The sequence below is a fragment of the Rhinoderma darwinii genome, chromosome 7, assembly GCF_050947455.1.
Source record: "Rhinoderma darwinii isolate aRhiDar2 chromosome 7, aRhiDar2.hap1, whole genome shotgun sequence".
NCBI classification, from domain to species: domain Eukaryota; kingdom Metazoa; phylum Chordata; class Amphibia; order Anura; family Rhinodermatidae; genus Rhinoderma; species Rhinoderma darwinii.
The window spans coordinates 73132637-73145472 of NC_134693.1; the positions used below are offsets into that span (position 1 = coordinate 73132637).

General features: G+C 43.6%; 1 protein-coding gene across 1 annotated transcript in view; it reads right to left on the reverse strand.

Annotated features, from left to right (window-relative positions):
* The window catches only part of PICK1 (protein interacting with PRKCA 1), a 201593-nt gene that overhangs the window by 70613 nt on the left and 118144 nt on the right, over positions 1–12836 (reverse strand). The window contains exon 7 of the mRNA XM_075832285.1: positions 10024–10077. Coding sequence (XP_075688400.1) covers positions 10024–10077 — 54 coding nt within the window. The remainder of the gene's footprint in view (positions 1–10023; positions 10078–12836) is intronic.

Sequence of the window (12836 nt, forward strand, 5' to 3'; positions counted from 1 at the left end):
AAAACACCCCATCTTAAAAACTGCACCACTCAAAAGCATTCAAAACAGAAAGTTTCTCAACCCTGTAGGCGTTTCACAGGATTTAAAGCAAAGGAGGTGAAATTTACTAAATTTAAAATTCATTTTTTTTTACAGAAATTCAATTCGAATCTATTTTTGTTCTGTAACACAGAAGGTTTTACCTGAGAAACACAACTAAATATGTGTTGCTCGGATTCTGCAGTTTTTGGAAATGTGGCCCTGGTGTGCTACTGGACTCAAACAAAGTCCTCAGAAGCACCTAGTGGAATTTGGGGCCTTGCTTTTATTAGATTACTAGCCATGTCAGGTTTAAAGCACCCCTGCATTTGTAAAGCAATTTCTTCCGAGTACGACAATACACCATAATGCTGTTTGGGCACACCGTAGGGTTCAGAAGCGAAGGAACGCTATTTGGATTTTGGAGCGCAGATTTTGCTGTATTAGTTCCTTGGCACCATGTCGCGTGACAGGTATTTCTGGCCCACATACAGCCAAGATGTCCACCCCCCCCTCCATTACCGGGGGTGGGCAACGGAAAGTCTGGATTTTGATCTGTTTAGCCAAAACGTATCCGACTGTATGGCATACTGTGGGATACGTCGCCCGGGGAATAGCCCAGGGGAAACTACTGAAGTCACTGTCCATGAACAGGGCTGGAGTCTTCTACTAGCGCTCTGCCCAGGGACTATGGCGCTGTTCCCGATGTCCATATACATAAAGTGACGTCCGAAGCTTTGCAAAGCCTGAGTACACGGCCAGAGCGTCGGCAACGCTCTGGCCAGGGATTTCGGCCCGGGAGAATCCGTGACGTCACTTTACATATATGGACAGTGATGTCAGGAGCTTTCCCAGGGACATAGTCCACAGGTAGAGCACTTGTGATGCTCTGCCTGGGGACTCCGGAATAGCAAAGTCTACTACGCTATTCCATTCTTCAAAAATAAGGTATACCAACGTCTACCAGCCCGACGTAGGCTAAAAAGACTTAATGGAGCCCTGTGAATTATCGTCGATGAAGTTTATAGTGTACGTTAGGAGATTTCCTGGCCTACACGATAAACTTAGGGCAACAACATGATGTGAAGGGGGCGTTAATGGAGGGGGAAGCGCTTGTGAGGGTGTAAGGAGCTTTGTTCTTACGTTGCCATAAATGTGTTTTTTCCAGAGCAAAAATCTGAGGTTTACCCTTTGATTTCTGACGCAGATGTGCCACAAGCGTGTAGCAGATCCGCAAAAGAATAAGGCCCTGTTCACACAGTGTTTTGTCGCATTATTTGCAGTGGAAACAGCGTTGAAATCTGCGTAAAAAAAACAGCCGAAATTGGTTCTTATTGATTTCAATGGGAGGCGAAGGCGTTTTTTTCCCGCGAGCGGAAAGAAACCCTCGCGAGAAAAAGAAGCGACATGCCCTTTCTTCTGCCATTTCCGTCTCTCAATGGGAGGCAGACAAAGCCTGAAGGATTGTCGAGGCAGATTTTTCTGCCTGCAAAAATCTGTGTGAACAAGGCCTAAGTCTCATTGTCATTCAAAGTTGCTTATCCTCGGCTTTTCCATGCAAAATAATTAGCATGCTACTTATTGCTGTGGTGGATTTCTTTTCATGATGCGGACAAAAATAAGAGTGGAAAATTTTTCGTAGCATGTGAACTGGGTTGCGGAAACCTCATATGCATGGGCTGAAGAATCATTGGCATGTCATCGGAATCGGTATCAAATCCAACATGTGTGAACGGGGTCTTAGGGCAAGTTAAAAAAAACTCTGTTAGGCCAAATGCACACGATACTTATTACGTGCAAATTTGTCACGGGTATTTTTGTGCGGCAAATCCGCAGTGTATTACAGTACCAGCAAAGTAAATATGAAGAAATCTCATCTACATGTCACATTTTCTGCACAAAAATTGACATGCGGTGCGTATTTCAAAATATGATACATGTCAATTTATCTTGCGTTTCCGTTTTGGACTAGTTTAAAAAAAAATTAAAAAAATCTGCAGCATAAAACCTGCACCTATTTCCGCATAAAAATGTAAAATCCACACCTAAAAACTAATTAGGTGCAGATTTTACCTGCGGAATTACCTGCGGTTTTGATGCGGATTTTGTGCACCGAATTCCTCAATGTGTGCGTTACAGAATTTGCTAGGGATTTACAGCAAATTAACCCTTTAAATTGTAAAGGATGAAATACGTTACAATTTTGCAACATAATAGGCATGCAGCTGATTTAACCCATTCCCTCCTTAGCCATTTTTCAGATTTTCCCTTTTGTTTTTTCCTCCCCACCTTCCAAAAGCTATAATTTTTTTATTTTTCCGTTTATATACCCATATGATGGTTTGTTTTTTGCGGGACAAGTTGTAGTTTTTCATGGCACCATTTATTGTACCGCATAATGTACTGGGAAGCTGAAAAAAGATTATTTGTGGGGTGAAATGGGCAAAAAACAGCGATCACGCCATTTTTTTGGGGTTATGATTTTACGGCATCCATCAGGCGGTAAAAACGACATATTTACCTTATTCTACAGGTTAATGCGATTACGGCGATACCAAATTTATATGTTTTGTTTCATGTTTTACCACTTTTAAAAAAATAAAACAATTTGCTAAATTAAAAAAATGTTTTGTGTCTCCTGTCCTGAGAGCCATAACTTTTTCATTTTTCCATCAATTTAGCGATGTGAGGGCTTAAATTTTGCAGGACGAGCTGTAGTTTTCACTGATAGCATTTTGGGGTATATGCGACTTTTTTATCACTTTTTTGAGCGCTAAGGTGGCCAAAAACAAGCAATTTACGTGTTTTTTGTATATATTTTTTTACGCCATTCATCCAGAGGGTTAAACAACGCTATATTGTGATAGTTCAGACTTTTAAAGGGAATGTGTTGTTAGTAAAAAATGTATTTTTTTTTTTAGTTAAACAATTAGTGTGTGGGTGATTAAACATTGTTCTAATGTTTTTAATTTTTTTCACGAGTCAGGAAATATTATAAATTGGATTCAATTTATAATATTTCCCATTGCTGGTCACTAGATGGAGCAATTCCCAAAATTGCAGCATTGCATGTGGTAAAGCAACCACATTGCTTTATGCTGCAAAATTGGGAAAAAATCCCTCGCTCTAGTGAGCTCTCAGAATCCCCCCCTCCTTTATCCTGGCTAGTGCCGGGAGAAACGAGGGGATTGAACGGTCTAACCTCCTACAATGTATGTCGCCATTTTTTGAGCTAACACACAGTGTAGTAGGTTTACATACACTAGTAAACACACAGTAAAACACGAACATACATAGAAATCACTTACCTGCTCCAGTCGCCGCCGCTCCTTCCGGTCCGTCCGCTCCGTCTGCTGCCGCTGCTCCATGTGCACAAGTCCGGAAGCCGCGACCGGAAGTAGTAATCTTACTGTCCGGCCGCGACTTCCGGTCCACAGGAAAATGGCGCCGGACGGCGCGCATTTCAAATTGGACTGTGTGGGAGCGGCGCATGCGCCGTTCCCACACAGACGACGTACACCATAGTGGATGGAACGGGCCCCGTTTGCAGTCCCTATGGGACTGGAGCTGCCGTATTCCATGTCTGTATGTGTCGTTAATCGACACATACAGAAATGGAAAAAAAAATGGCAGCCCCCATAGGGAAGAAAAAGTGTAAAAATAAAAAAAAGTAACACACAAACACACAAATAAATACAAACGTTTTTAATAAAACACTAACATCAAACTGATATAAAAAAAAAAAATGTGGCGACACTGTTCCTTTAAAGGCAATGTGTTGCCAGAAAAACATGTTTTGTTTTTTTAAATTAAACATTTAGTGTGTGGGTGATTAAACATTGTTCAAATTTTTTTTATTTTTTTCACGAGTCAGGAAATATTATAAATTGGATTCAATTGGATTCAAATTTATAGTATTTACCATTTCTGGTCACTAGATGGAGCCATTCCCAAAAGCATGTGGTAAAGCAACCACATAGCTTTTCTGCTGCAAAATTGGGTAAAAAGCCCTCGCTCTAGTGAGCTCTCAGCATCCCCCCCTCCTTTATCCTGGCTAGTGCCGGGATAAACGAGGGGTTTGAACGGTGTAACCTCCTACACTGTGTGTCGCCATTTTTTGAGCTAACACACAGTGTAGTAGGTTTACATACAGTAGTAAACACACACAAACACGAACATACATTGAAATCTCTTACCTGCTCCTGCCGCCGCGGCTCCCTCCGGCCCGTCCGCTCCGTCTGCTGCCGCTGGTCCAAGTGCACAAGTCCGGAAGCCGCGACCGGAAGTAGTAATATTACTGTCCGGCCGCGACTTCCGGTCCACAGGAAAATGGCGCCGGACGGCGCCAATTTCAAATTGGACTGTGTGGGAGCCGCGCATGCGCAGTTCCCACACAGACGCCGTACACACAAGTGAATGGGACGGGAGCCGTTCGCAGTCCCTATGGGACTGTGGCTGCCGTATTCCATGTCTGTATGTGTCGTTAATCGACACACACAGAAATGGAACAAAAAATGGCAGCCCCCATAGGGAAGAAAAAGTGTAAAAATAAGAAAAAGTAAAACACAAACACACAAATAAATATAAACGTTTTTAATAAAGCACTAACATCTTGAACATATGAAAAAAAAATTTGTGATGACACTGTTCCTTTAAGGACGCGGCGATACCAGTTATGTTAACTTATTTTGTTTAACATTGATTTAGGGAAAAAATGTGAAAAGGTTTATTGTTTTTTTTTTTACTTTTAATACTTTATTTTTTTTGGAACATAAAAAAACCCCTTTTATTTAAATGTTTCTTACTTTTTTATTAGTCCCCCTAGGGAACTTGAAGCAGCGATCCACTGCATGATATACTGCAATACTAATGTATTGCAGTATATGGTGATTCTGACAGTCTCCCTTGAAGCCCTGCCGGAGGCAGAGCTCCAAAGGAGTACAAAGATGGCAGACCTGGGGGCTTTCATTAGGCCCCCAGGCTGCTATAACAACCGTTGTTAACAGTCGATTGTTCCGCGGGGGGGGGGGGGCACGATGGCTTGTTTCAGGGGATGCCCCCCGAGCTTCTAACACTTTAAATGCCGCAGTCACGATTGACCTTGGCATTTAAGCTGTTAAACGGGCGGAATGAAAGTGATCTTTGATGCCGCCCGTTGCAATGAGGTGTCGGCTGCGTAACACAGCAGTCACCCACTGTGTATGGAGCGACCTCAGCCCGTGAGCTCGCTCTATACTTCACATACATACGTAGCCCTTATCACGTAACGTTACGTGATATTGCGTTAAGGGGTTATAAATCAGCAGCACGTCCTAAATTCCATGCAGATTTTTTTCTGCTGCACGTACATGGGGTTTTGACAAACCCCATTCACGAGTTAGGGCTTATTCAGACTAACGTGTTAATCGTTCGTGTGAAGGACGTTTTTTTTTAATGGCCGTCACACGGCTGCATGTATTTCTATGGGGTTATTCACATGGTCGTTGCTTTAACGGACCGTGTGAAGGGCCTGTAAAAAAATAGGACATGTCCTATTTTTGTGCATTGTCACGGATCCCTCAATAGACTCAAGTCTATGAGGGATCTGTGAAAACAGGTCCTGCACGGGTGCAAATCGGCCGTGAAAAACGGAAGTTATTTACGGCTGATTTCACACACGTTCGTCTGAATATCGCCTTAATTGTAATTTGTAGTCAATTTTCAGTGCGCAATCCGCACCAAAAATAGGAGACAAGTGGCTTTATTCAGATGTCCATGTTCGTTTTGTGATATACGAACCGTGTATCGGCCATATTTCCCGGACCGACCACAGTTCAGGGAGCCGGTTTCTAGCATCACTGTTCTCTATAATCATAGGGGCCCCTCCCTTCCTGTGGGAATACGGTCTCCGGTACTGTACTGAAAACATCATTACAGTATGGGGCAGTAATCCCGCGGAGAGGCAGGGACTCCTATCATTATTGATAACTGTGATGCTAGGAGTCTGGCTCCATGAATTGTGGTCGGAATGGGAAATACGACCGATACACGCTCCGTATATCACGGACCAAACAGGGCTGTCTGAATAAGGCCTTAGGCTGGGTTCACACGAGCATGTTACCTCCGTAAAGGACGGAACGTATTTCGGCCGGAAGTCCCGGACTGAACACACTGCAGGGAGCCGGGCTCCTAGTATCATAGTTATGTACGACGCTAGGAGTCCCTGCCTCTCCGTTGAACTACTGTCCCGTACTGTAATCATGTTTTCAGTACGGGACAGTAGTTCCACGGAGAGGCAGGGACTCCTAGCATCATACATAACTATGATGCTAGAAGCCCGGCTCCCTGAAGTGTGTTCGGTCCGGGACTTGCGGCAGAAATACGTTCCGTCCTTTACGGACATAACATGCTCGTGTGAACCCAGCCTTAATCTAGTTACATAGCGTGGTCAAATCCCATGTTTTTGCCAGAATTTTTTTCAAAATCGCGGCAAAGATGTGAGAATATAGCCTAACAGCACAATTTTTTCATGTTTTGTATCCTTCTTGTTATGAAATTTTCGTAATCGCGGCACAAATCACGCGGTTTCACGGCGATTTTTATATAATAGCGGCAAAACTGCACCATTTTTGCCGGGATTGCGAAGATCACGGCAAAAAAACCTAGGAAAACGAAAAACAATTTAACATGCTTTATATATTCTACAAGTGGGGTCAAGAGGAATGGGAAGCAGGATGGAGAGGGGGGACACTCACCAGCCTGCAGGTCCAGTCGGCTGTGTAGAGAAGGAGCTGGCGTGAGAAGGGGGCGCCATGATAATACATAGAGCGGGCTGCCCTGCTTGCTATGCCAGACCGCAACACACCATGCTCTCCCAGCATTGAAGACCTGGCTGCGTCCAAAAAGTAGTCAAATATAAATTTTGCGTTCTTTTGGCTGAAATTAATACCAATAAATACCCCATGTATTTTCCATGTTTACTTGTATTATATTTACTACTTTTTGGACGCAGCCAGGTCTTCAATGCTGGGAGAGCATGGTGTGTTGCGGTCTGGCATTGCAAGCAGGGCAGCCCGCTCTATGATTTATCATGGCATTACAAATAGGCTGCTACCAGGCTGTATAGGCTGTGCATCATGATTTACGCATTATCCCTCCATGTTTTACACACTGCACCCACACTTCATGCATCACTCACATTCCTGACCCTTTCAGTACTGCCCCCCGATATTTTACACGTTATTCACCACTCACTATACTCAGTACTGCCCCCTATATTTCACACATATTATTACTCCTTGCACATTACACACAATTTATTTATATTTACTACTTATCCCATGCACCACACGCCACTCCCCTCAAGGCTAGTGGGAGTGGCTATTATTATTTAACACACATGAGCACTTTCCTTCAGCAGCATTGTTGACCTGGCTGCGTCCTGTTGGGATTATTCCTGCCCAATTTGTGAGTATGGCCATTTTTTGTGTTTTTAGTTCTGTATAGATGTTAAAGAGGCTCTGTCACCACATTATAAGTGCCTTATATTGTACATGATGTGATCGGCGCTGTAATGTAGATTACAGCAGTGTTTTTTATTTAGAAAAACGATCATTTTTGACAATTATGACCTATATTCGCTTTATGCTAATGAGTTTCTTAATGACCAACTGGGCGTGTTTTACTTTTTGACCAAGTGGGCGTTGTGGAGAGTAGTGTATGACGCTGACCAATCATCGTTATACACTTCTCTCCATTAATTTACTCTGCACATAGCGATATAGCTATATCGCTATGTGCAGCCACATACACAAACACGAACATAACTGCAGTGTCCTGACAATGAATATACATTATCTCCAGCCGGGACGGGATATGTATTCAGAATCCTGACCACTTCTCTGTGATTTACAGCACAGCGAGATCTCGCTGTAAATGACAGCTTACAGCGTAATCTCGCGAGACTACGCCTGCTTTGCTGTAAATCACAGAGAAGTGCAGAGAAGTGGTCAGGATTCTGAATACACATCACGTCCTGGCTGGAGGTAATGTATATTCATTGTCAGGACACTGCAGTAACGTTAGTGTTTGTGTATGTGGTATAATGAACATATAATAGCAGCAGGCATTACCAGAGTGGGTTGGGCCATGGTTGTTGGGCTTTCCCAGCCTAATAATACCAGCCTGTGGCCGCCCCAGTGCCCAACCATCACTACAGATGGTCGGATACTGGATCGTACCCGGCTCTTCCCGGTACCTCTGGTGGCGGTGGGTACTAGGGTAATAATGGGGGGGGGGGGTTAGTGTTAGCCTTTTCACCAGCTAACACTAAGCCCCTCCTTAGTAATGGACGCAAACGCCCCCTATAAATTCCAGAAGTTACGTAAACAGTGTAGCTCATTGAAATTGCGGCTAGGTAAGGTAAGTATAATAATCTCTTTGCTTTTTTATTCGTTACTAGTTTTTCTTTGTGTTTGTGTTTTTTTATAGGTTCGGTTGTTGGGCTACTTTGGATTCAAGGACTACTTTAATGACGGGTTTTTTTTAATTCTCAATAAAATGGCTGACAAGGGTTGTGTGTGGGGGTTTTTTAATTTAAAAATAAAAATCATTTTTTTTTTAGATTTCTTTTTAACTTTATTACTACCGCCTTAGTAATGAACGCTGACTGATTCACAGTGTCCATTACTAAGGAGGAGCTTAGTGTTAGCTGGTGAAAAGGCTAACACAAACCCCCCCATTATTACCCCAGTATCTACCGCCACCAGTGGTACCGAGAAGAACCAGGTACGATCCAGTATCCAACCATCTGTAGTGATGGTTGGGCACTGGGGCGGCCACAGGCTGGTATTATTAGGCTGGGAAAGCCCAAGAACCATGGCCCTACCCACTCTGGTAATGCCTGCTGCTATTATATGTTCATTATACCATAATACATAGTCAGCCTTATCACCAGCTAACACTAAGCCCCACCTTAGTAATGGAAGCTGTCAATCAGAAAGCGGCCATTACTAAGGCAGCAGTAATATAGTTTAAAAAAAAAAACAGATCCGTAGAAAAAATATTTTATTGAAATAAAAACCCACACAACCCTAGTAAACCATTTTATTAAAAATATTTGGAAAAAACGCCGTCATCAAAGTAGTCCTCAAATCCTCAACCAAACCTCTAAAAACCACAAACAAACACAATAAAGCAAAACAACTATTTTACGTCACTTTCCTGGTTCCAGCCCTGTAGCGATAGGAAACGGGTAGAGCGCTAGTAGGGGCTCTGCCCTGGGACTCTAGTCCAGGGAAAGATCCTGATGTCACTGTCCACATATGGACAGTGATGTCAGGGGCTTTTCTAGTGTTGAAATCCCCAGGCAGAGCTTCAGTAAAGACACTGCCCCTGAATTCCGGCCCTGGAAAAACTCCTTATGTCACATACCATATTTGGACGGTGACGTCAGGAGCATTACACGAGTCCCTGGGCAGAGTGCAAGCTGATACTCTGTTCGGGAACTCCAGTGAAAGGAAACTCCTGACGTCACTGTCCATATATGGACAGTGAATTCAGGAGCTTCCGTAGTGCTGGAACCACAGGGCAGAGAACTAGCTGATGCTCTGCTCAGGGACTCCAGGGCCAGGAAACTCAGGACGTCACGGTCCATATATGTACATAGTGCCACACAGCCCCCTGTAGATAATGCCACACAGTCCCCTTACCAACGTCAAAGATGTACTCACTACGACGATGGCCAAATCTCCTCCTCACATACACTTCGCTCTGTGAGTAGGATGAGAGAATGAGGGAGAGGGAAAAACCACGGCCATCACTCGGATGAAAGAAAAAAAATCGGCAGTGTGAATAGCCCCCTTGGAGTTAACAGATTTAAATGCAGCCGTGTGACGGCCATTAAAAAAAACGCAGTCAGACGGCCGTTAAAACTTGTTGTGTGAATAGGGCCTTAGTATTGATAAGTAAGTAACATTCAGCAAAATAATTCTTATTGGGAAACAATCAATACTAATTCATAAATACCTCTGTAGAATTCTGCGTTTTTTTCAAGCTCTTCCAGTTTCTTCACCAATCCATCTAAAAATATGAATATTAGTTTAGTTTTTATTTACCATTATTGCTAAAACCTCTTCAACATAGGTTGAATGATAAAACAGGCCTGCATTTATTCCATGTAACACCTTCAAACTACACAATCTACTAACTACTGCATTTAGAAGACAGCATTCAGTAGGGGAATATGAACTCTTGGTTTCTCCCCTGTCTCTCTATACACGGACAAATTGAAGGGTCTGTAGTTTCCAGTTTGTATAAGACAGCTAAATATATTCAACACTAGGTTACCGATAAAAAGGACTTATTACTTCATGAGGTTTCCCAAGAAGTGATAAGAGATCAAAAGTATGTGTGTATATTTAGAAAAATTTAAAAAATTATTCCTCTAATTTTAGTGATAAAAGCAGAGTTTCACCAGATTTTGATGCTCTGGAGATTTAGAAGCTAGGAGAGTCAACTGCGAGAGGGCAGACTAAGGGCTTGTTTACACGAGCGTGTTATTAGTCCGTACGACGCGCGTGATTTTCACGCGTGTCGTACGGACCTATAATAGTCTATGGGGCCGTGCAGACAGTCCGTGAATTTTGTGCAACCTGAGTCCTTTGCAAAAAATTCACGACCTGTTCTATATTTGTGCGCTGTTCGCGCATCACGCACCCATTGAAGTCAATGGGTGCGTGAAAACCACGCATGTCACACGGAAGCACTTCCGTGCGAACAGCGTGATTCGCGCAACAGCAGTGAAAAGGATGAATGAAAACAGAAAAGCAACACGTGCTTTTCTGTTTACAAACATCCAAACGGAGTGTCATAATGATGCCGGCTGCGCGAAAATCATCCACATAGCCAAGTATACATACACAAGGCAATAGTGTAAGATTAGCAGAATACACCACATTAACAATATTCACCACCTCCTGCCAGAAGACTTCAAGTTGCGAACATGACCACATCATATGCAAGAGATCTGCATTTTGAGCTTTACATCGGTTGTTTATGGTTTCTTGTTTCTTTAACACCAAGAGGAGATTTGGAATGTTCTTTGTCCAACAGATATTTATATACTAATGAAATAAGCCCTTTAGATTTTTCTGTGTTACCGACAATAGTAACAATAGGATTCGTGGTACATGTGAAGGCATCTCCAGGGGCGTAGCTAAGGGCTCATGGGCCCCGATGCAAAAGTTCTTATTGCCCCCCCCCGCAGACTTCTCATGGCCGATGGTCCGCAGCTTTCAGCTGCATCGCTGGGTCTCCTAACTGACCCAACAATGAAGCACTAGCAGCCAGGGGTGTCACTAAGGACTTAAAATGTCAGGGGAAATAGCAGCAATACATATGTGTCCGCCCCCAAAAAATGTGTGTGTGTATATGTGTGTATAGGAGGCAGCGTAGCATATCTATAGCACTACGACCCTATAAACTATTGATAGGATTACATACATTGGCTCAGCAGACAGTATCACACATGATAGGATTAGATAGTGGCCCAGCAGACAGTATCACACATGATAGGATTAGATACAGCAGCTCAGCAGACAGTATCACACATGATAGGATTAGATACAGTGGCTCAGCAGACAGTATCATAAATGATAGGATTAGATACAGTGGCTCAGCAGACAGTATCACACATGATTGGATTAGATACAGTGGCTCAGCAGACAGTATCACACACGATAGGATTAGATACAGTGGCTCAGCAGACAGTATCACACACGATAGGATTAGATACAGTGGCTCAGCAGACAGTATCACACATGATAGGATTAGATACAGTGGCTCAGCAGACAGTATCACACATGATAGGATTAGATACAGCAGCTCAGCAGACTGTATCACACATGATAGGATTAGATCCAGTGGCTCAGCAGACAGAATCACACATGATAGGATTAGATACAGTGGCTCAGCAGACAGTATCACACATGATTGGATTAAATATAGGGCCCAGCTCGCTGACATTGCGGCTCCAGCGCTGGACCCAGGAAAGGTAAGAATAATAATTGTTTGCTTTTTTGTGTGTTGCTAATTATTTTTGTGTTTGTTTTTTTCACAGGTTCGGTTGTTGGACTACGTCGGATTCGAGGACTTCAATGACAGCGTTTTTTTATTCTCAATAAAATGGTTAATGGGGGTGGTGTTTTTTTATTTCAATACTTTTTTAAACTTTATTACAACCTCCATTACTAAGGCGGGGCTTAATGTTAGCCGGTGCAGAAGCTAACACTAACCCCCATTATTACCCCGGTACCCACCGCCACCAGGAGTACTGGGAAGAGCCGGGTACGAACCAGTACCTGACCATCTGCAGTGACGGTCAGGCACCGGGGCGGCCGCAGGCTAGAAGTATTAGGCTGGGGAAGGCCAAAAACAGTGGCACCTACCACCCTGGTAATGCTGCCTGCTGCTGCTGTGTTGTATCTGGCTGGATATGAAAGTTGGGGAGGACCCCACATCGTTCTTTCCAATCATTTTTATTTTTTTTAAATTATGTGGGGTCCCCCCCATTTTTCATAACCAGCCAGATACAATAAAGCAGCAGCAGCCTAGCATTACCAGGGTGGGAAGGGCCACTGTATCTGGCCTTTCCCAGCCTGTTAATACCAGCCTGCGGCTGCCCCATTGCCCGACCATCACTACAGATGGTCAAGTACTGAATCGTACCCGGCTCTTCCCAGCACCCCTGGTGGCGGTGGGTACCGGGGTAAAAAAGGGGTTAGTGTTAGCCTCTGCACCGGCTAACACTAAGCCCCGCCTTAGCAATGGACGCTGTCAAT